General features: G+C 36.2%; 1 protein-coding gene across 7 annotated transcripts in view; it reads left to right on the top strand.

Moving 5' to 3' along the window:
* Positions 1-23,109, top strand: part of SLC4A10 (solute carrier family 4 member 10) — a 240,109-nt gene that overhangs the window by 186,758 nt on the left and 30,242 nt on the right. For all 7 annotated transcript variants that reach the window (XM_059704268.1, XM_059704270.1, XM_059704266.1 and 4 more), the window contains 6 exons: positions 1,087-1,192; positions 6,819-6,980; positions 8,385-8,498; positions 9,569-9,730; positions 21,826-22,077; positions 22,931-22,999. In XM_059704268.1, coding sequence (XP_059560251.1) covers positions 1,087-1,192; positions 6,819-6,980; positions 8,385-8,498; positions 9,569-9,730; positions 21,826-22,077; positions 22,931-22,999 — 865 coding nt within the window. The remainder of the gene's footprint in view (positions 1-1,086; positions 1,193-6,818; positions 6,981-8,384; positions 8,499-9,568; positions 9,731-21,825; positions 22,078-22,930; positions 23,000-23,109) is intronic.

The following is a 23,109-nucleotide window of genomic DNA, read 5'->3' as shown; positions in this document are numbered from 1 at the left end:
GCGAGGGCCAAGCCCCTTGCACAAATTTCATGCATCGGCCCCTAGTGTATGTGTGTGTGTGTGTGTGCGCGCGTGTGTGTATCTAAGCAACCTGGTTGACCGGTCGCTATGACAACGCACTGACCACCAGGGGGAGATGCTCAACGCAGGAGCTGCTCCCTGGTGGTCAGTGCGCTCCAACAGCCCACCTACTGTGGCTGGCCAACCTCCCGCAGTCCCTCGCCCTAGCCGGCCAGCCCTGATTGGCCTGATCGACTTAAGGGAGTGGGCCTAAGTCGGCAATCGGACCTCCTTAGTGCTGCCGCGGAGGCAGGAGAGGCTCTCGCCACCGCCGCTGTGCTCACCAGCCATGAGCCCAGTTTCTGGCTGAGTGGTGCTCCCCCTGTGGGAGTGCATTGACCACGAGGGACAGTTCCTGCATTGAGCATCTGCCCCCTGATGGTCAGTGTGAGTCATAGAGACCAGTCATTCTGTTGTTCAGTCAATTTGCATATTAGCCTTTTATTATATAGGATATAAGTAAATTATAATAATAGATTTGGATGTTTAGCATTTTTTCCACTTGACTTATAGTTTAGAGGCAGATAGTCCCTTAAAGCCTAGAAGGCATCCTGGCTTAAAAGGGCCCCAAAGCCCTGGTTCTAAAATGCAATTTATAAAACACTCTCTGACTGGGACAGAGAGGGAATGACCTATTTCACTAGGAAATACAGTGGGGCCTTGTCTTACGAGTGTCCCGACTAACGAGTTTTTTGAGATACCAGCTGTCTCTCGGCCGATATTTTGCATTGAGGTGATAGAGTAATTTGAGTTAACGAGCTCCTTAATGAGCTCGGTCTTGGAACGAATTAAACTCGTAAGTCAAGGCCCCACTGTAGGAAACACTGTAGAGTGGTCTAGTGCCCTGGCTATATATCTATCCAACTTTCTGGACATGGTCTGTCCTAGAATAATTCAGGATAAACTAACCTCTTATCTCTTAGTTGGAGGAAAGCCATGCCTAGGGAAAAGGACCCATTGCATATTTGTTATTAGTCTGGTGACAAAAAGATACTTTTCACAGACTGCACCGTTTTGCCTTTCCAGGTGCAACTGTGTGGAGCCCCATAACCCCAGCAACGACACGCTAAAGGAATGGAGCGAGTCCAATATTTCTGCCTCTGACATAATTTGGGAGAACCTAACTGTGTCAGTAAGTGATACATTGAAAAATGAGTCATATATTGAATTGTATTGTATTTGGTGGCTTTTGTTGACATTGTGAGTGAATTATCATCATTAAGGTAACTTTTTTTGAGTGCATACTGCTATAAAAGTGATAGTTGTTGTTTTTTTTCTGGGGTTTTCTTTCATTATGAAGTATTTCTAATACCTGGTAGGCCTGCATTGCACTGAAAGCACACATATTCAGCATAATATGACTAGACTAACTGAAAGCATATTAAATAACAATGGTGTTGACCTAAATGAAGCCATATGGCAGCACTAAGTGGTCCTTCTGTGTAAAGAAACCAGATGCTTTTACTTTGCTCTGTAGTACTGTTCCAGCTCTTCAGAATATGCTGAGGTTAAGGGGCTGCCTGTTATTATTTTAGTGTAAATATTGAAATCTTTGGGAGAACCAAAGTCAGTTTATTAACGAAATTCGGGCACCCCCCTCAGGAGGGATTTCTTGTTTCCATTTTCTTCTGATCTCCCCTTCAGGAAAGAGGATAGCAACACATTTTTATTTTAAATCTCATACCTTTTAAAAACTTTTTTTTTCTTATCTCTACTTTGTGGTTTCTCTCTCTCATAGCTATTTCTCCATTCTGCTTAATCTATCATTATGCTTGTGAACTTCTTTTTTCATCTGTATTTGCATCCTTCACTTCTGTTTTATCAAATCTCATAATTGAAAAAATTGAAAATGTTCTGCTTTAAATAAATATTTTAAAAAATCCGAGTCTTCCTAGTTTCTTTTTTTATTCCCTTCAGTTACAAACATGATGATCCAAAGCTTCTTTCACTTCACCTACTTGTGTAAGCTCAAACCCATTATAGGCATCAGCATAAAACTATATGAATTCAGCTCATTTTATGAAACACATATCATTTTAGTAAGCGAACCAGTTAGTGGAACAAATAAATCTTTTTTGTTATACAAATATTATAAAAATCTAAATGTGTTTTCTTAAATTGAGGTATAATTGACATGCAACATTATATTAGTTTCAGGTGTACAATATAATGATTTAATATTTGTATATATTGTGAAGTGACATCCACAATAAGTCTTTGTAACATTCGTCACCGCACATAGTTACAGAATTTTTTTCTTATGATGAGTGCTTTTAAGGTCTACTCTCTTAGTAACTTTTAAATATAAACATGAATTTTGTAAGAGCACTTGATCTATTACCTAATTTGTCAATTTTCCCATTAAACGTTTTCTTTAGAATAAAAATCAAATTACTTAACCTCTGTATAAAATTCAATCTTGACCTATATTTTACTACCTTTATTCTTACCTTCATCATTTTCTCTAGAATAAGCCTTTACTTACTCTTGTTTTCTTCTTTTATAGTTAACATTTATTATGTCCTACTTTTTTCCCCTAGAAAAATAACATTGCATGGTTATCCGTTTATTGGATAGCCATTGTTACCTATACCATGGTTGATCCATCCAACAGTGTATCTTCCAACTACATTTTTTGGGTAAACTATAAGGATGTTACGTCTAAAGAAGCTCTTGCTTGTGTTCCTCACCGTGGTGTTCTCTTCAATGCAGAAACCCCAGTAATCCCATCTCTAAATTATTTAACATGGTCACTTACTCTATGTATTTTATATCGTCTGAATAATTTAATGCTAAATAATAATATTTTGTATAGCTGCAAATCCTGAATAATAACCTTCTAAAAGACTCACAGAACAAGTGATCTGGCTTGCCATTGGTTAATTTTAATTATTAGAAGCTTTAGAGCAGTGGTTCTCAACCTTGGCTGCACATCAGAATCACCTGGGAATCTTTTTAAAATCCTGATTTCTGGACCTCATCCTCCGGAAATTTTGTTTCTTTGTTACTAATGTTGTGGCCCCACCCCATAACAAAGGAACAGAATTTCTGGAGGATGAGGCCCAGAAATCAGGATTTTAAAAAGATTCCCAGGTGAATCTAATGTGCAGCCAAGGTTGAGAACCACTGCTTTAGAGTCAAGCACAGTATAGTGAACAGTATTTTGCAATCAAAGCATATCCAGCATTTTGCTGTTGTTTCAAAGTCCTGAACTAGGTGTTAACATTCTGGCATAAATGTTCATATTATTTGTCATTAGTTAAAAGCTGCTTTTGAAATTGAATAATTGCTAATCTTGACCAGAAATAACCTTTATCACCAAAGGGAATTGCTACATAATGAAAAAAATTTGTAATTTTTAAGTCAATGAAGACCATTGAAATTTTTTGTCTTAATTGTTACACCGGTGTTGTTTTTTTAAAGCATAATCACAAATTAGTAAAAGCATTTTGCTAATAAAATTTTGTACTAGTGGCTTTTATAACTATTTTGTAAAAATAATAATATAACATTATTTTATACATTGTTCATTTGACAGATTTTTTAAAATTACATTTTACATACCTCATAAATTATAGTTTTACATTGCGAATTCACAAAGGGCAAAGAACTTTAGCTTTCTGTGATTTTCCCGAACTGCTATATGCATAGAGTGTTCCATAAATATTCAATGATTATTTTAAAAGATAGTCCCATATCACAGATTTACTATTTAATACGACTTGTTTTTGTTTATTTTCCACCTTTATTGAGGTATAGTTGACAAAAATTGTACATATTTAAGGTATACAACATAATGTTTTGATTACATGTATGCATCATGAGATGATTATCACAGTCAAGCTAATTAACATACCAATCCATCACATAGTTGCCTTTTTAGGTGAGAACAATTAAAATTTACTCTTAGTAAATTTCAACTATGTAATACACTGTTATTAAGTACAGTCACTATGCTGTGGGTTAGATCCTCAGAACTTACTCATTCCACATAACTGAAACTTTGGACCCTTTGACACGATATTTCCCCATTTCCCTTCTCCCCCCAGCCTTTGGTAACCACCATTGTACTCTGCTTCTATGAGTGACTTTTTTTAAATTCCACATTTAAGTGAAATCATGTAGTGTTTGTTTTTTCTGGCTTATTTCATTTAGCATAATGTCTTCCAGGTTCATTTATGTTCTTGAAGATAGCAGGATTTCCTTCTTATTTTAAGGGTGAATAACATCCAATTGCATATTTATACCACATTTTCTTCATCCATTAATTCTTTGGCAGACACTTAGGTTATTTCTGTATCTTGGCTGTTGTGAATAATGCTTAATACAAGTCTTTTATGGCAAACTGGAATAGTTAGGTTTCTTTTGTTATATGTATTTTTAGCAGTATCTCAAAATCAGCCATTATAAGGAGTTCTTAGGTAAGGTTTAAAATATTCACAAGCATTTAACTTGCAATTGGTTAATAGTCTCAGTGCCAGAATAACATATTTAGCTAGCATATTTAAGGGGCAGGACACTAATGCCAACTTCAACTTCTTATTTTATCAAACTTGATTTTTACTAATTTATAAAATTATTAATACTTAGGATGTATTTGAAGGATAATTAGTAGAAATGAGTTTGGCAACAAGCATTTTTTTTAATTTTGTAAATGAAAGCATGTGTTAGACTGAAACTAAAAGAACAGGATTTAGATTTGGTTTTCACTTCTATATCTCAGGATATAGATGTAGAAGTGTGTGTGTGTGTGTTGGGGGGTGAGGAACAGTTAACATAAACCAGAAAATAAATGTAGAATTTAGTAGATTATACTTTTAAAAATATTAACATTCTGTACCTCCCCAAATAAATATCCTTTTCAAATTTACTTTGAATTAAAGTACCTAAGCAAGCTATTGTAAATTTATTATAGATTATAAGACAGTTAAACAACCCTTTGAAATGGCAAATGGCAGCTCTGTTCTTAAGAATTGAGAGCAAGACTCAGCCAAGTCGAAGGAACATTTTATAACTGCACGAAAGACTGCAGAAATCACAACTCTATAGACAATGAGTTTACAGTGGAGCTTGTAGCTCCTCTTCGTATTTAGTCGCTCAGCTTACCCATTACTTGGCTTAGTAATTGCTCTCCTAGTATCTCTGAACAAGGACAAGAGAAGGAACTAAAAAAAGAAGAAAAAAGCAAGGATTTATTTTTGGAACTTTATTTTTACAGAGTTTTGAGAAAATGAAAATTAAAGCTATAATTAAGGCCTGGAGGATTTTTCTTTGGTTTTTCAATTAGCCAAGTTATTGTGCTCTGTATTAACTTAACATGGATAATTGGAATTCAGCCTTAGCTAGCAAGGAAGGTATTTGCAGTTAGATTAGAAGAGGGGACAGAATTGTTTCAGATAATTATAAGGTACACTAACAATATTTCTTCATAAGCCAAACCTTAGGAGTAGCTGCTCCAACTAGATTTACTGGTTGGTTGTTTTTTTTTTGAATAACAGTGTAGCTGTCTGTGGTTTATTTTACAGTCTTTTGAACGTATTTATTTTCTGCTATACAAGGGCTCCAGGGCCTAATGCATTGTTCAGTGAGTGGACTCTGTGTTACTGCCCAACCCATCAGTGCATATGTTTCTTTAAAATCTCTCTGTACCGTGGCGCAATTCCATTTCTGTTCAGGTCCAGAATATCTCAAGGATTGATCAAGTCACTGGTTCATTTAAGCAATTATCTTCTCTGTTTTAAAATAAAAATAAATACTTTAGTAATCTAATCTTTAAAATAAAACAAGAGAAACCAAGATGATTTTAAAAGGAAATTTTCAATTTCAAAATATTAATGTTTAAAGTGCTCAGCTTTTCTTGGAGAAAGGAATTTTGTTTTGACTTTGCTGCCACCTCATGGCTAAGGCAGTAATTAGACATGATCCTCCAGGGCCTTATAAAAGTATATACGGGGGGAGGGGTGCAGGGAGGAGGGAAAGACCACAGAGAAGTCATAATAGTAAATATGAGCTCCGTCTTGTTCATGTAGTAACATTTTTGTTGTGGTTGTTGTGTGATCTCAGTTTAGGCCCGATCTTTGACTCACAATTTCATTTCAGTAATAACATAACATAGTTTTCTTGTTGCCTTTATCATCTTTTTTGGTAGCTTTTGGATTAGATCATTTTACAAAATCATTGTTCTTCCTTAATAAGTAATAATATTCCCACCATGGACACTGTATTTGTATCACAGCTCTACCGCCACCAGCAGCAGTGAGATCAGAGCAAATTACTAAAACTCTGTCCCAGTTTCCTCAGGCGTGAAATCAAAGTAATAACAGCTACCTAGTTTATAGGTTTGATGTGCAAATTAAATAAGATGATGTATTTAAATGGTTTGGCGTGGTGTCTGACCTAGTAATCACTCACTATGAAGTATGTCAAATTTCAATAAATGTGCTCTTAGGAACTTAGTTGATATAAGCTAAATACATATTATTGGTAAATCAATTAATTTTATAGATTTAAATTTAATTTGAAAAAGGCCGAAATTTTAAAAGTGGTTCCTGTTTGAATTTCACATAAGCCTGTGATATTTCTCACTACCGAACCTGTCCTGATAGAAGTTGTGGGGCGTAGCGTGCTGGTAAGTCACTGTGAGGGCCACAGAGGCAGAGCTGCGGGTCTCCACGGCAGCTGGCCTCAGATGCTGGACGTCGGAGGGGACTGTGCCCATTTTTTCTTAAAAGCTCCATGTGCTTTACTTCCTCTGGCAGGAATGCAAGTCATTGCACGGAGAGTATGTGGGACGAGCCTGCGGCCACGAGCACCCATACGTTCCGGATGTTCTGTTTTGGTCCGTGATTCTGTTCTTTTCCACAGTGACTATGTCAGCCACCCTGAAGCAGTTCAAGACTAGCCGCTATTTTCCAACCAAGGTACTTAGACTACAGTTTTCTGGATTAAAACATAAAGCTACATCAAGCAGGTTATGAAGGCATACATGTTTTGAGAAAAAAGAAAGAGCAGTTGCTGTGATGAACGGAGCCACTAAAAAGCTTTTGTGTGAGCAGGCTGCCAGGTTAGGAGTGGAGGTGGCAGAGGAGGGAGGTGAAGGAAAAGCGTTTTGAGACAGGAGCTGGAAGTGCACATGAACTCCAGGCTTCTCTCCTTCAAATCCCAAAGATTAGCTCCCACTTTCCCACTTCCGTTTTTGGAAATTGAAAGCACACACTGCAGTAGTGATTGTCACTCCCTTCAATGAACAGTGGGAACTATTCCAGCCTGACAGATACCTCCTTGGAGCCACTGCCACACTCTAACTGGGAGAGCCCCTGAAAAGCCCATTGGAATTCTATTCTCTTACATTTCAAAGTGTCAGTCCCTCCCCCTAACCCACCACGTTTGCATCTGCATATTTGGAAAGGAAAGTAAACAGAGACACAGCTTAGTTCAATATTTAACACTGCAAAGTAACACCTATAATGTCTGACTCAGCCAATAGAAAACAAGAAAACAAGCATTTTAAGGAAGAGCTGATGATTATAATAAAAATTCCACGCTGGGAAAATGTTTCAAGAACTGTTTCTTCTGCAGAAAACTTCAGTTTTTGTCACCTCCTTCTGTAAGGTGGAAGGTTTATTTCTTTCCCCTTGAAAGTTTAATTTGATTAAATTTATATTTGTAACTTGAAACAATAATCTCCTATATTTTTGTGTTTCTCATAAAGTCATCCTAATAAAGAAGCCAGATCTTGTTGATCATTGTATTAGGATTTTTGCTGAAAGATGGCTTTATATATGAGATGGCTTTAAAATTGGCTTACACAGAAGAACTTTTCATTTTTTCTACTCTGTTGTGCACATTCCTTGCTGCCATTCTGATATCCCAGATATACTAACTAAAATATTATGCTTCTTCAATAAAAATGAGGATTTTATTTTATGGTGCTTCAGGTTTATCATATTAAAATGTTGCCTATGTGAGAAAGATTCCTAAAATGTAGTCAAATTCTGGCCTTGCAACCTTATTCTATGTTCTAAATATTCACGCACTTAGTTGCATAATAAACTTAGATTTTAAATAAAAGTTAAAATAGCACAATAACCATTACAGCTATTTCACAGTGCCTCTTTCTGGAAAGGTTGAGTGTGTATCCATCTTAATGATAGTTACATAAGTATACATTTAGGTTCTGACAGAGCTAATAATAATATTCTAGTATGCATAGCATATAATATTGTGATGTTATGTCATAAAGTTTTTCAAAGAAAGATTATGTTCCTGAGTATTCCTGTCTATTTATAATTTCTTCAAGTGACAAATGTTTTCATTATTCTTAGGTTCGATCCATAGTGAGTGACTTTGCTGTCTTTCTTACAATTCTGTGTATGGTTTTAATTGACTATGCCACTGGGATCCCATCTCCAAAGCTACAAGTACCAAGTGTTTTCAAGGTGAACTTACAGCATTTTCTATTTACCTCTTCGTCTCTGTAGACCAAATCTTGACTTAGATAATGGCTAGAAACCAAGAACTTGGGGTTTTGATGAAAATATAAAGATATAGATTAGTAAAATTCCATAAGCATGACTAAAACTTTGGTCTACTATTTAAAAAATTAGGAACCACAGAAATAGAATCCTGGAGGCCACTTGAAAATATTTCCTGTCAATTTTGCCAGTTGAAATATCTACATATAACACTCCTAAGAGTTAAGGAAGCATTTTGAAACTAAGGGAAATGCATTATCTTGATGCAGAATTGCCCAGTGAATAGTACTTACAACAAAAATAGGTCTGAAACAGAATTCTGACCATGTTACTAAGATTGTGACCCTGGTTGAGTTCCTTAAACTTGATTTTATTATCTATCAAACAGAGCTATGGACTTCCTCATAGAATTATTGTCAAAAAGACTTCCTTTGGGATTCATCTCAGGCACCACCCATGTTTAGAACCCTTCCCTGAGCCCCTGATGTCACCAATTGTCTTTTTGCTGTTTTCAGATAATGGCCTGTGCATACATTTAAAATAAGATTACATACAGTTGTCAACTATAAAGATAAATGTATTTGTAAATATGAATATATTTCAATATATATAAATAAATTTGCCAACTGGAAATGGTAAATATTATTTTAGCTAATATAGATATTGATTAAGAACATAGATTTTTGAGCCAGCCAGTCAGAGTTCAAATCCTCTCTCCAGCACTTACTAGCTTTGGGATCTTGGGCAATTTATTGGATCTCTCTATGTCTCAGTTTTTTAATCTGTACCTCCTTATCTGTTGCCAAGAAAAAAACGAGTTAAAATATTTAAAGCACTTAGAATGGTGCCGTACCGTATAAATGCTTTGTAAACATTAGTGTCATTCATTATTATTATCAATGTAAACATTAGTATTATTCAGTCAGCATATCAGTTTATAATTAGGGTTTTCCTGGTAACATCTGTTAAATTTAATTTGATTAGATGTTCATTGATCTAACTCATAACTATGTGCATTCTTTTATTTTTCACAGCCCACCAGAGATGATCGTGGCTGGTTTGTTACACCTGTAGGTCCAAATCCATGGTGGACAGTAATAGCTGCTATTATTCCAGCTTTGCTGTGTACTATTCTAATTTTTATGGACCAACAGATTACAGCTGTCATAATCAACAGAAAAGAGCATAAGCTAAAGGTATATTTTAACATTAATTTTAATGTAAATTATTATGACTTGACTGACATCAATTGATGTTCATTATACTTTATATGCTATAGTCATTTGTATAATGAAATATTAAAACAATGCTTTCAAGTTCATACTTTTTATTGTTCATATTCAGGATATTCTGTATTACAATAAACTTAAAGTTAATTATTTTTAGTTAGTTAATTAATCAATAATACTTGACTGAGCTCTAAATTCTGAAACCTTACCTTCAGGGTTTAAAGTAAAAACAGTGTCTAGGGATTGTCAAGGGCAGGGGGAAAAAAAGGACACATATGTAATACCCTTTGTAATACTTTAAGCAATAAAACAATTTAAAAAAAAACAGTGCCTAAATTCTAACTTTCTTTACCATGTTTAACATATTTTAATGAAATGTTCCATTCTGGTGAAGTGCATCTTTACCAATTTGTCTTACATTAGGGATTTTTTTATTTCTTGATTTGACCCAAAATATGTCTATTAGATTACATTCATTATTCGAACAAATTACATCTTCAGATATTTCTTGTTTTCTTTAGTTATTCCCTCTGTCTATAATGCCCATGACAACAAAACCCAGTAATAAATGTTATAGACTGTGACACCTCTGTTGAGTTTTATTGCAGATTTTAATGCCTTTCTTTTTTACAAAGAGAATGAATATGGATATGTTTTATATTCTGACCCTGCCATTTTGCAACTGAGAATAATCAAATGGTTTACTGGTATACAATTTGTCTGAGTTATGTAATATGAGTGCTATCACTTATAAGAATATGTTAAATAAAATCAAAATCATTGAATGGTTACAAATGATCTAAATCAAATCTTGTAAAAACAAAACATGCACAATCTTGTTTTGTTTTGGAATCATGTACATACTCTAAACTCTAGGAAAAGGTTCATTGTCAGAGCAACAGAAAACATGTTCCAAAGGATTTATAAGTATGTTTGTTAGAAAGATTAAAATCTCTGATTGAACTATTTGATTGTAAATAGTAAAAACATAAATGTAAGAAAGCAGAATGATTTATAATAAATCTTACTAAAATGAATTTCCTGTATATAATGCTGTATATAATGGAGAGAGTGTGTCTATCTTAAAGCAAAGAGCATTCTTCATTCTCTTTGTAGAAAGTAACTTAAGAGTGTTCACAACCTTTTTTGAAAGTTCATTCAATTCACTTGTTTTTGTCAAATAAAATCTTAATTATTAAGGATATATTTTACAAAAACATTTCATAAAGTCTTAGGAACTAGACCGGTGGTGTGCTGGTACATGTTTAACAACCAGTTCTCTGCATTTAAAAAAGAGAGAGATCTTGATTTACAATGTTTGCAATTTTAATAGTATGAAAGCCCCATCATCGCACGGCACATTTTATGCTACCAGTGTGACATCAATTGGCAGGAAAATTATTTGAAAATTAAACAATTGGCTCTGATAGCCTATATGAGCTGGCTCCCAAAACATCGCTGAACTACGCAATTCAGTATTAGAAACGGAACTATTTACAAAATAAGGAATTCAGACCCTCAAGTTTAATAGCCTACTTATTTAATATCAATCATTTAAAAGTATTTGCTTTTAAAATATTAACCTTCGGCAAAAGCAAATGCCACCACTACCTAATTATTAAAGTTACATAGTTGCTTAAATAGATCTATAAAACAAGTGCAACTACTTTATATTGATAATTTAGCTTGCTACCCTCTAAGAAGTAGGAAAACATTTTTCCTAGACACCAGTTTATTTTTTAAAACTGAAAACACCTATACTTTTTTATTATCAAGTAACATGATTTCAGTTTAAAAAAATAGATAATGCAAAGTTAAAAAAGTGGAAAACAATATCATTTCATTACCTAGAGATAATGTCATTAACATTTTTATATGTACCAAAACATATATTTTTATACTACATATGTCACTTGCATTTTTTCACATAAGAGCATTATCATGGGAATCACCCAATGTTAACAATGCAAATATGCATTATCATTTAATTTTTTAATATTTATTGTTGAAATATGTCCCCTTTCCCCCCTATTGACCCCTTCTAGCCCACCCCCACCCCCACCCCCACTCCCTCCTCCGCAGGCATTCACCACCCTATTGTCTTTGTCCATGGGTTATGCATATATTCACACAAGTTCTTTGGTTGATCTCTTCCTACCCACCCATCCACCCCGCCTTCCCTCTGAGATTCCACAGTCTGTTCCATGCTTCTGTGTCTCCAGATCTATTTTGTTCATCAGTTTATTTTGTTCATTAGATTCCACATATAATTGAGATCATATGATACTGGTCTTTCTCTGACCAGCTTATTTCGCTTAGCAAAATACTCTCCAGGTCCTTTCATGCTGTCTCAAAGGGTAAGAGCTCCTTCTTTTTTTACTGCTGCATAGTATTCCATGGTGTAAATGTACCACAGCTTTTTTTATCCACTCATCTAGTGATGGGTACTTGGACTGTTCCAAGATCTTAACATGTAATCTTAGTAAATTGTGCTGCTATGAATATAGGGGTGCATACATTCTTTCTGATTGGTGTTTTGGGTTTCTTAGGATATATTCCTAGAAGTGGGATCACTGGGTCAAATGGTAGTTCCATATTTAATTTTTTGAGGAAACTCGATACTGTTTCCATACCAATCTGTATTCCTACCAGAAGTGTACTAGGATTCCCTTTTCTCCACATCCTCACCAGCACTTGTCATTCATTGATGGAAGTCAATGAGGTGATACCTCATTGTAATTTTAATTTGCATCTCTCTAATGATCAGTGACTTTGAGCATTTTTTTCATATATCTCTTGACCATCTGTATGTCCACTTTGGAGAAACGTCTATTTAGATCCTTTGCCCATTTTTTAATTGGATTGTTTGTCTTTCTCTTGTTAAGTTGTATGAGTCCCTTATATATTTTGGATATTATCAGATGTATCATCGCCAAATATGTTCTTCCATAGAGTGAGCTTACTTTTTATTTTGTTGATGGTTTCTTTTGCTGTGCAGAGCTTTTAATTTTAATGTAGCAGGATACAAAATTAACAGAAATCTATGGCATTTTTATACACCAATAATGAATTCTCAGAAAGAGAAACTAAAAAAACAAAAACAAAAAACCTATTTACCATTGCAACAAAAAATTAAGATACTTAAGAATAAACTTAACCAAGAAGGTAAGCTACAGGACACCGAAAAAAAGAGATAGAGGAAGATATAAACAAGTGAAAGAATATACTGCATTCATGGATTTGTAGAATTCACATAATTAAAATGTCCATACTACCCAAAGCAATCTATAGATTCAATGCAATCCCTATTAAGATACCAATGGCATATTTCACAGCTCTAGAACAAATACTCCAAAAATTTATATGGAACCAAAAAAGACCCAAATAGCTACAGCAATCTTGAGAAAGAAGAACAAAATTGAAGGTATCACAATATCAGATATCAAGTTATACTACAAGGCCACTGTAGTCAAAACAGCCTGGAGAGGGGGAAACCAAGATGGCGGCATAGGTAAACACTGGAGTTTGCTGCCTAGAACAACCACTTCAAAAATACAACTAAAAGACGGAACGGACATCGCCCACAACCACAGGAAGGCTGGCTGAGGGGAAATTCTTCAACTAGAAGGAAAGAGAACAGCATACCGAGACGCAGAGGAGGTGCAGTGCGGAAAATACAAAGGTGCGGAGGTGCGCGCGGAGTGGGCTGGTGGCTGAGGGCCCAGTTGTCGTTTTCAATCGGGAGGGAGTCTCAGATTCTGAGCTCCAGTTCTGGGCAAGTCTCTAGGGACCCAGACTCAAACGGGAGAAGCGGGACTGTCTGGCATCAGTCGGAATGTGAGGGCAGCTTTCTCTCCGAGGTTTGCAGCAGTTGCTGGGACTCTGAGAGGCAGAGCCTCTGGGGACAGGACTGGGAGCAGCCATAACTGCTCCCTCCACCTGCCCTGTTGATCCCTTGCGAACCGCCCCGCCCAAGCCCTGTGCAGAGCCATTTGCCAGATAGCCTCAGGCAAAGGCTAGATTAGCACCTCCCCAGAGGACAGAAGTTTTCCCACTGCAGACACAGCTGATTCTCACAGCCAGTTCGCCTGGAGGTCAAATCCCTCTAGTATTAACTACAACAATCAAGGCTTAACTACAACAAGACTAAGCACAAAGACCACTAGGGGGTACACCAAGAAAGCATAAAAAATGCGGAGACAAAGAAACAGGACAAAATTGTCAATGGAGGATATTGAGTTCAGAACCACACTTTTAAGGTCTCTCAAGAACTGCCTAGAAGCCACCGATAAACTTATTGAGATCTACAAGAAATCTAATGAGACCCTTGATGTTGTGATAAAGAACCAACTAGAAATTAAGCATACACGGACTGAAATAAAGAATATTATACAGACTCCCAACAGCAGACCAGATGAGCGCAAGAATCAAGGCAAAGATTTGAAATGCGAAGAAGCAAAAACACCCAACCGGAAAAGCAAAATGAAAAAAGAATCCGAAAATACGAAGATAGTGTAAGGAGCCTTTGGGACAGCTTCAAGTGTACCAACATCAGAATTATAGGGGTGCCAGAAGATGAGAGAGGGCAAGATATTGAAAACCTATTTGAAGAAATAATGACAGAAAACTTCCCCTTCCTGGTGAAAGAGATAGACTTACAACTCCAGGAAGCACAGACAACCCCAAACAAAAGGAATCCAAAGAGGACCACATCATACCAAGACACATCATAATTAAAATGCCAAGAACAAAAGACAAAGAGAGAATCTTAAGAGCAGCAAGAGAAAGAAATCCAGTTACCTACAATGGAATACCCATACGACTGTCAGCTGATTTCTCAACAGAAACTTTGCAGGCCAGAAGGGAGTGGCAAGAAATATTCAAAGTGATGAATACCAAGAACCTACAACCAAGATTACTTTATCCAGCAAAGCTCTCATTCAGAATTGAAGGTCAGATAAAGAGCTTCACAGATAAGGAAAAGCTAAAGGAGTTCATCACCACCAAACCAGTATTATATGAAATTCTGAAAGGTATCCTTTAAGAAGAGGAAGAAGAAGAAAAAGGTAAAGATACAAATTATGAACAACAAATATGCATCTATCAACAAGTGAATCTAAGAATCAAGTGAATAAATAATCTGATGAACAGAATGAACTGTTGATTATAATAGAATCAGGGACATAGAAAGGGAATGGACTGATTATTCTTGGTGGGGAAAGGGGTGTGGGAGATGCGGGAAGAGACTGGACAAAAAACGTGCACCTATGAATGAGGACAGTGGCGGGGTAAGGGCAGAGGGTGGGGTAGGAACTGGGCAGAGGGGAGCTATGGGGATAAAAAAGAGGAACAAATGTAATAATCTGAACAATAAAGATTTAATAAAGAAAAAACAAAAACAAAAACAAAAACAAACAAACCAAAAAAAAAACACAGGCTGGTATTGGCACAAGAACAGGCATATTGATCAAGGAACAGAACAGAGACCCCAGAAATGGACCTAAGCCATTACACTCAATTACTATTTGACTAAAGAGGCAAGAGCATACAATGGAGTCAAGACAGTCTCTTCGCCCTAACCCGTTTGGCTCAGTGGCTAGAGCGTCGGCCTGCGGACTGAAAGGTCCCAGGTTCGATTCCGGTCAAGGGCATGTACCTTGGTTGCGGGCACATCCCCAGTGTGGGGTGTGCAGGAGGCAGCTGATCGATGTTTCTCTCTCATCGATGTTTCTAACTCTCTATCCCTCTCCCTTCCGCTCTGTAAAAAATCAATAAAATATATATTTAAAAAAAAAAAAAAAGACAGTCTCTTCAATAAATGGTGTTGGGAAAATTGGACAGGTACATGCAAAAAAAATGAAACTAGACCACCAACTTACACCATACACAAGAATAAACTCAAAATGGATAAAAGACTTAAATGTAAGTTGTGAAACCATAAAAATCCTAGAAGAAAACATAGGCAGCAAAATCTCAGACATCTCTTGTAGCAATATATTTGTAGCTATATCTCCTAGGGCAGAGGAAACTAGGGAGAAAATAAAAAAATGGGACTCCATTATCATTTTAAATGGCTGTATATATATTTTATTATATGACACACTAGAGGCCAGGTGCACAAATTTGTGCACCAGTGGGGTCCCTCGGCCTGGCCTGTGGAATTGAGCCGAGACTGGCTCTCCGACATACCCTGAGGGGTCCCAGATTGCAAGAGGGCACAGGCCAGGCTGAGGGACCCCACTAGTGCACGATTGGGGCCAGGGAGGGACATGAGAGGTTGGCCAGCCAGGGAGGGACAGCAGGAGGGCTCATGGGCATGTCAGGCCCATCTCGCTCAGTCCCAGATTGGCCGGACCCCAGCAGCAAGCTAGCCTACTGGTTGGAGCGCCTGCCCCCTGGTGGTCAGTGCACATCATAGTGAGCTGTTGAACGGCCTTAGCATATCATAAACATATTACACTTTGATTGGTTGAGTGGCCGACTGGTTGACCGGACACTTAGCATATTAGGCTTTTATTACATAGGATGTTATAAATTAAGCTAAATATGTATTTTTTATTTTATATAAAAAATAAAGTATCAGGGATGACTTAAATAATAAAACATATACACAAAAAAACTAAATAGATCATATTTTAAGAATAAAATAAGCTGTGCAATCATTGCTTCAAAGAAAAACATTTTTTAGTCTTTATATTTAGGCAGGAATTCCACAGATTTCACTGAAAAATTATTCTTTTAAAGATTATCAGCTAAACTGATGGAGGAAGTATTTTTTCTAAGCATTAGTGGACTCATATTAAAACAAAATGTGGAAGTAAGTGAAGATTTGCTGAGGGTGGTACTTTTTTTTTGTTTTTGGCCATTCTCTGTCATTTCTCTTTCCTGGACTCTCAGAATTATAAATCACACAGCACTTCCTTCTGTTCTTCATACGCCTGTGGTTGGCCCTTGACATTCACCATCTTTGCCAAACTCCAATATGATGTATTTCCTTCTTTGCCTATCATGTACAATAGCTAAAATATAATAAAGCATTCTTTATGTGGTCTTTCAAGTACTTGCATTTATAGAATTAAATGTAAAACAAAAACATTTATTATTTTGGTCACTAAAATAAATTTGAGGCTATATTAGTAAACTATATTACATTATACATTAATTTTTTTATTATACAAATAAATGACCATGTATTTAAAAGATTCATAATGTTTCCCCTTAATAGTTAACAATAGAGCAAATCTCACTTAATCAAGCTGGTATATTTCCCCAAGTAGAAGAGCCAGTCTATTCTTGGTCGCTATGAGTCTGAACATCCCATCTTCCCCTTGGATATGGATATTTGCAAAGCAAGTTCCTTGCAGTGAAGATATATTTTATCTACACTGAACACTTTTTTTTTCTCTTTGGCCTCTAACCTTTGTCTTCTGTAAGTGTTGGTATAGTGTGGTCTACTGCTACTGATTTTCCTGTTAACAATAACAAAAAATCACCTCCAAGAACAGTCTTTACTCAGAATAACGGTTTGTTCTAAAGCCGTTCTCTCCGCCTGTTGCTTCCCTGAAATGTTTGCACTATCTTCTGGCTTTGACTTGAGCCGCATTGTCACTGAAAGACATGTGTTCCTTGAACATGTCCCCAGACCACAAGTTAACCACATTTTCTGCTTTTACTTATTTCTTTTCCTCACTTGAAAGCCCATTTTTGCCTTGAGTGGAGCATTCCCAGAAATAATTCAATGAAGTATGTTTTGTGGTTTCTGTATCAAGCACCTGATGAATTCCACAACATATGTCTAAAGTTATCTAAGTCAACACCATATATCCAAGTCACCTTGGAATTCAGCTTTTCATTCCTTATCTCAGACTTATAGTGGAGGTCCTTTAACGTTTTCTTTATTTCCATCACCAAAACTAGTAGTTGGTTTTCTTTTAGAAGAACTTTTCATGCCACTAAAAATGGTTTTCATTATTTTGTGGGTGTTACTACATCACACAGGAATGACATGTTGACCTATAGAGGCTAAGTCCACATCACCGGCACAGTAATTTACTCCTCCCTCAGAATGAAGAAACTCAAAATTAGCCAAACTCCAACTCACTGTGCTTCATGACCTTTAGGTTGATCATGGTGATCATGGTAAGATAGATAAATGTAGAATCACTATGTTGTGCACCTGAAACTAATACAATATTGTATGTCAACTATACTTTAATTAAAAGATTTAAAAGCTGCAAATGTAAAAATTTGAGAATGCAAATCATCATCTACATTATATATAGATATAAATCCATACTCTAGCATTTTTTTGCTTGTTCATTTCTTTCCAAGAGCAGTGGGCTAGGCATAGGTTAAATGAATCTCTTTGAAAAGCATTACACATGTTCACTTAAAAATGTATTTTCTAAAAATGGAAAGATATATTATTTTACAGAAAAGAAAGTTTCTGTTCAGGTACAACCGTGGGCTTTTCTACGTGTTTCTGTAGAGAGTTCAGGCTTCTTTTGACATCATTTTTAATAAACAGCAATACAATCCCAGATCACTTGAGTAAATGAATGCATTTGCAGCATTCATTTGGCACCACATTCTCTTGATGATTATGGCATTTGATATGTTCTTTTTGCCCTCTTTGTCAGCCTGGTTCTTCATGTCAATCTATAGTCTTTTATGTGGTTAACTTGACAGCTGCAGGAAATTGCTGCCAAGCTTTGAAACGAATTTTTTCAGCAGTGGCATCTGGGTATCAGATGGTCCTCTTGGCTGGCCTCTTGTCTTGCTGCATGTTGGTTTTAGTGGGGTCTGCTGTAGCATCACCTGTTGCTATGCTCCCTTTTCCTTCCATATGTCCATTTCCCATGATTCATGGATGAATGTGAGAATAAAAGCTCTGGTTCTGTCTTTATTTCAGGAAAATATTCTACAGAAATATGTTCGAAGGTGCAGAGTTTCTTCTCTAACAAAGGGATACTTTCCTTTGGCTGGCATGCCTATCAGCTAATAATTTGGTTACAAAGACCACGTTTTTAAAGACATGTTAAATGAAAGAGAAGGAGAAGAATGATGTTTAATGAGTGAAAGTCCCAGACTGCTTTATTTTTTCCATTCACATTAAGATGCTGCCATTGTTGTACAGCATGACCAGGGCGAGCTGTATTTTTGTTTTTATTATATACTTGCACTTTACAAAGCTAGCTTTTTAAATTTAAAAATAAATTATTTCCTCTGAGAGCATTATTTTTTTTCTGCTTCCTGCAAGTGAGAATCTTACTATTTACATTATTTTAAAAACACTTTGTAAGAGGTATAGGAAATCACTATCATGAAGAAGTCCTTCCTCATATTATTAAGCCATAGTCAACATGGGTCCTGGGAAAATCCAGGGTGTACAGGCTCAAGGCCCCATGTCCACTGCTCTCTGATGTTTATCCACTTCCATGCTCTATTCTCTCTCAGCAGTACTACAGCTCTGCACAGCCCCAGGGGTGTCATTCACACTGTCCTCCCCCAGAGGCTGGGGCTTGAGCAAGTCCTTCACTATTCTTGCTCCTTCTCACTCCTGAGTCCCTAGGACAAAGCAGTTCTCTAACTGGCTAAGATATTGTCCTTTTAAGGGACCCAAATTTGAGTTTTAGTCCATGCATCTACATCTTCCAAAATGTTCTGCAGAAGGACCCAAGGAACAAACTATGGCCTGGTGAAGCTTATTTCTTCCCATGCCTTTTTGTTTAAGTGGATATCAGGGTGTTTCTCTGCCCACTCTCGAGATCCTAGTAATGAAGATCTTTCCTGCATTACTTGCCAAGAAAAGTTTCTAGCAACTTCTTCACAAGGGAAACTGAGCTTAGGCATTGTGGCGAACTGGAGCATTGCCCCAGCTCAGCTGACCAAGGAAGAGTACCACTGACAGTGGCCCAGGAGGAGGTCATTGTGTGGATGGCTCCCATTGCCTCCTTGTCACCCTGCACTTTTATAATTTGGCAGTGATAGGCAGAAAGGAAGTACAATGGACTTAAAAGGTATTTTTCTTAATAAAACAATTAACAAAACAAAAGAGCAAAAAGGAAATACTACCATGACAAATATGCAACAAGTAATTCATATGTTTCACTCCAGGCTATATGAGCTTTCATATTAACTGTAAATTGCTTACAGTTTGGTAAAACTGCCTGTAAAAAAAAGAAGCCAAAATTATTCTTCTAGAAGAATTGGTAATGTCTGCTCTCACTCATGACAACAAATTTAACAGCTATATTTAAAATTATACATATTAAACTGGATTCCAAAAGATGTTTCAATGATGCATATTTACTTTTTAAAAAATCAACTTATTGATTGCTTATTGTATGCCAATGACTGTGCTAAAAACCATAGGAAACACTGAGAAATTATATGATAAGTTACCTGCCCTTAAGAAACATACTTTTATTGAGGAGCCTTAAAACAAATGAGTTCAAAAGAGAAATTTATTGTTCAACTGCTAGAATGTAATAGTCTCTAACATTTGATAGGTGTGCACTATATACCCATTATGGTTCTAAATGATTTGCAAAATTAAGTGATATACTTCTCACAACAACCCAATTAGGTGGCTCCTGTATCGTCATCACCATTTTTCAGATAGGGAAACAGAGGCTCAAGGTCATTGGCTGGGCCAGCATTTGATTCCAGGCCACTAGTCTCCAGAAACTAAACTCTTAACCACTTTATTACACTACCTCTCATTAAGAGCTGGAATGTGAACGAGGCCAAGCCCTTTGCTACGTCTGAGACTTTGCCCTGTCACCTTCCCAAGGGAGAGGGAGAGGTTAACTCGGCTCTTCCCCATTTTCAATTTCTTTAGAGAGCAGTCATCAGTTCCCGCACGTTTCACATGCCCCTTGCGTTTTCTTTTCCTTTTTCACATTTCCTGATTGGTCCAGAAAGCACTTAAGTTTGCAATACCTGGAGATCAGTGATAGTGGAATAGGATCACAGAAGAGAGAGAAAACACAAAAACTATGATTTTAAGTTGCTGAAACTAAAACAAATGGAACTGATTGTGTGTGTGTGTATGTGTGTGTGTGTGTGTGTGTGTGTATACACACACATATATATGTACATATATATTTGTATAAGGAATCTTAGGTTACATGATATTATTTTTCCTAGGGAAAGTCACCCATTGAAACAAAAGATGGCAATTGGAAACAGAGTATTTTAGAATAATTTATCTTAAAGAAAACTTTATTGTTGAAAGTATTATATATATCCCACTTTTCCCCCCATTGACCCCTTCTAGCCTTCTCCCATCCCCTGCCCCAGGCCTCCACCACCCTATTCTGTGTCCATGGGTTATTCATATATGCATACAATTTCTTTGGTTCATCTCTTCCCACCCACCCCCTGCCTTCCTTCTGAGATTCCAGTCTGTTCCATGCTTCTATGTCTCTAGATCTGTTCTGTTCACCAGTTTATTTTGTTCATTAGATTCCACATATCAGTGAGATCATGTGATAATTTATCTTTAGGCGATCTCATAGGAGAGGATACTTGGATATTGTCAGGAAGTTGTCTTCTAGTCACAATTAGGTCATTCTTAGCTCCGTTGTTGTCACAGTCCCTACTTTGTTTTCTCAGCCTACTACGTGATAGAAAGTTGGTACTTAATATTTTTATGTGTGATTAAATAATGATGAATTGTGAATAATACTAATTGAAAATTAACTTGCCCATTTAAGGAAACTATGGAAGTGACTGTATTTGATAATGACTTTACTTACCCAATAGAAATAGAATAGAAACTAATGTGATATTAACCTAGAAATACATTGAACCTATCAAAGTATGTAGAAGACACTATAATCATAATTGCAGTAGGAATATCTGCAACATTTCTTTAAGTGAATTATATATTATGACACTGTTGCTTTTTTATCTTGATTTTGCATTTTAGAATCAGTTGTATAAGATTCAAGACAGCATCTTCTTTCTATTCTTACTGTTCCATGGTAGTCGTGTTATTTGTCACTAGACTAAGTTCAGGTCCCATGAATATCCTCTCTCTCTCTCTCTTTAAACAGAAAGGCTGTGGATACCATCTGGACCTGTTAATGGTGGCTGTCATGCTTGGTGTGTGCTCCATCATGGGCCTGCCATGGTTTGTGGCTGCCACTGTCCTCTCCATCACTCATGTCAACAGCCTAAAACTGGAGTCAGAGTGTTCAGCTCCCGGAGAACAACCCAAATTTCTTGGCATCCGGGAGCAGAGAGTTACTGGGCTTATGATTTTTGTTCTTATGGGTTCATCAGTCTTTATGACCAGTATTCTGAAGGTAATAAAATCTGCCCTTATGAATTTAAGAGAAGGCAGAACATACTTATTATTATTTAAGAGATTTCATTTGAATCTAAACCATCAATTGGCAAATATTTTATGGCACATGATGAAAGTGATGAATTTATTTACCATGTTTATGTAACTTTTTAACTTAATGAAGAAAATTGTGTGCTGTATTTTAAAATACTTAAATAAAAATTTAGTCTGGCAAAGTAAAATTTGATGTGTAAATTATTACCATAATTTTGAGAATGTGACAAAGTTGTGGGAAAGAGTCCCTCATTATTTCTGATTGACTTGTGACCTGAATTCACTACAGGCTTACACAAAATAAAGCTTTTATTTTTTTTGTCAATGGAAAGCTATATTTGCAATTAACATTACCTAGTATAAGATAAAGGTATAGAAGTAAGCAATGTTACGGTCATAGCCACATGTGCAGTTGTATATGTTCCATAAAAATAATAATATGAGAGCATTAAAGAGTAATTATTATGTCATAATTCTGGTAGATATTTCTAAAATGTGTTATTTGTATTTTATTGTAACTCATCTCAGTTGTCTATAATTTATAAATTCTAGTTGAAATATTTAATTATTTACATAAATTTACTTGTATTTAATAATTTCATAAGTATATTTGCAAGAATTGATGTGTATGTCATATAAATACTATAGAGATAGAATGATGCTGAGTATTTAAAGAAAGAGAAAAGTTGAACAATCCACAATTTTGGAAACATCTGGTATAATGTAGAAGCAACATCTAAGTATTAGCTCTATTCTTTGCCTTTAATCCAAATAAGTTGAAAATAAATTGTGTCTTTTCTCCAATTGTTCTTTCACAGTTTATCCCCATGCCAGTGCTATATGGAGTGTTTCTTTATATGGGTGCTTCATCTCTAAAGGGAATTCAGGTAAATTATTTACAGTAATACAGGCACATCTATGATGACTTACTGTAAGGTCTGTTGATGCTAAGTTATGTGATAGTTAAGAAAATGACATCATCTTAGGAACAGGTTTT

The sequence above is a fragment of the Myotis daubentonii genome, chromosome 7, assembly GCF_963259705.1.
Source record: "Myotis daubentonii chromosome 7, mMyoDau2.1, whole genome shotgun sequence".
Taxonomy (NCBI): Eukaryota; Metazoa; Chordata; class Mammalia; order Chiroptera; family Vespertilionidae; genus Myotis; species Myotis daubentonii.
This window is presented reverse-complemented; position numbering and strand designations above follow the sequence as displayed.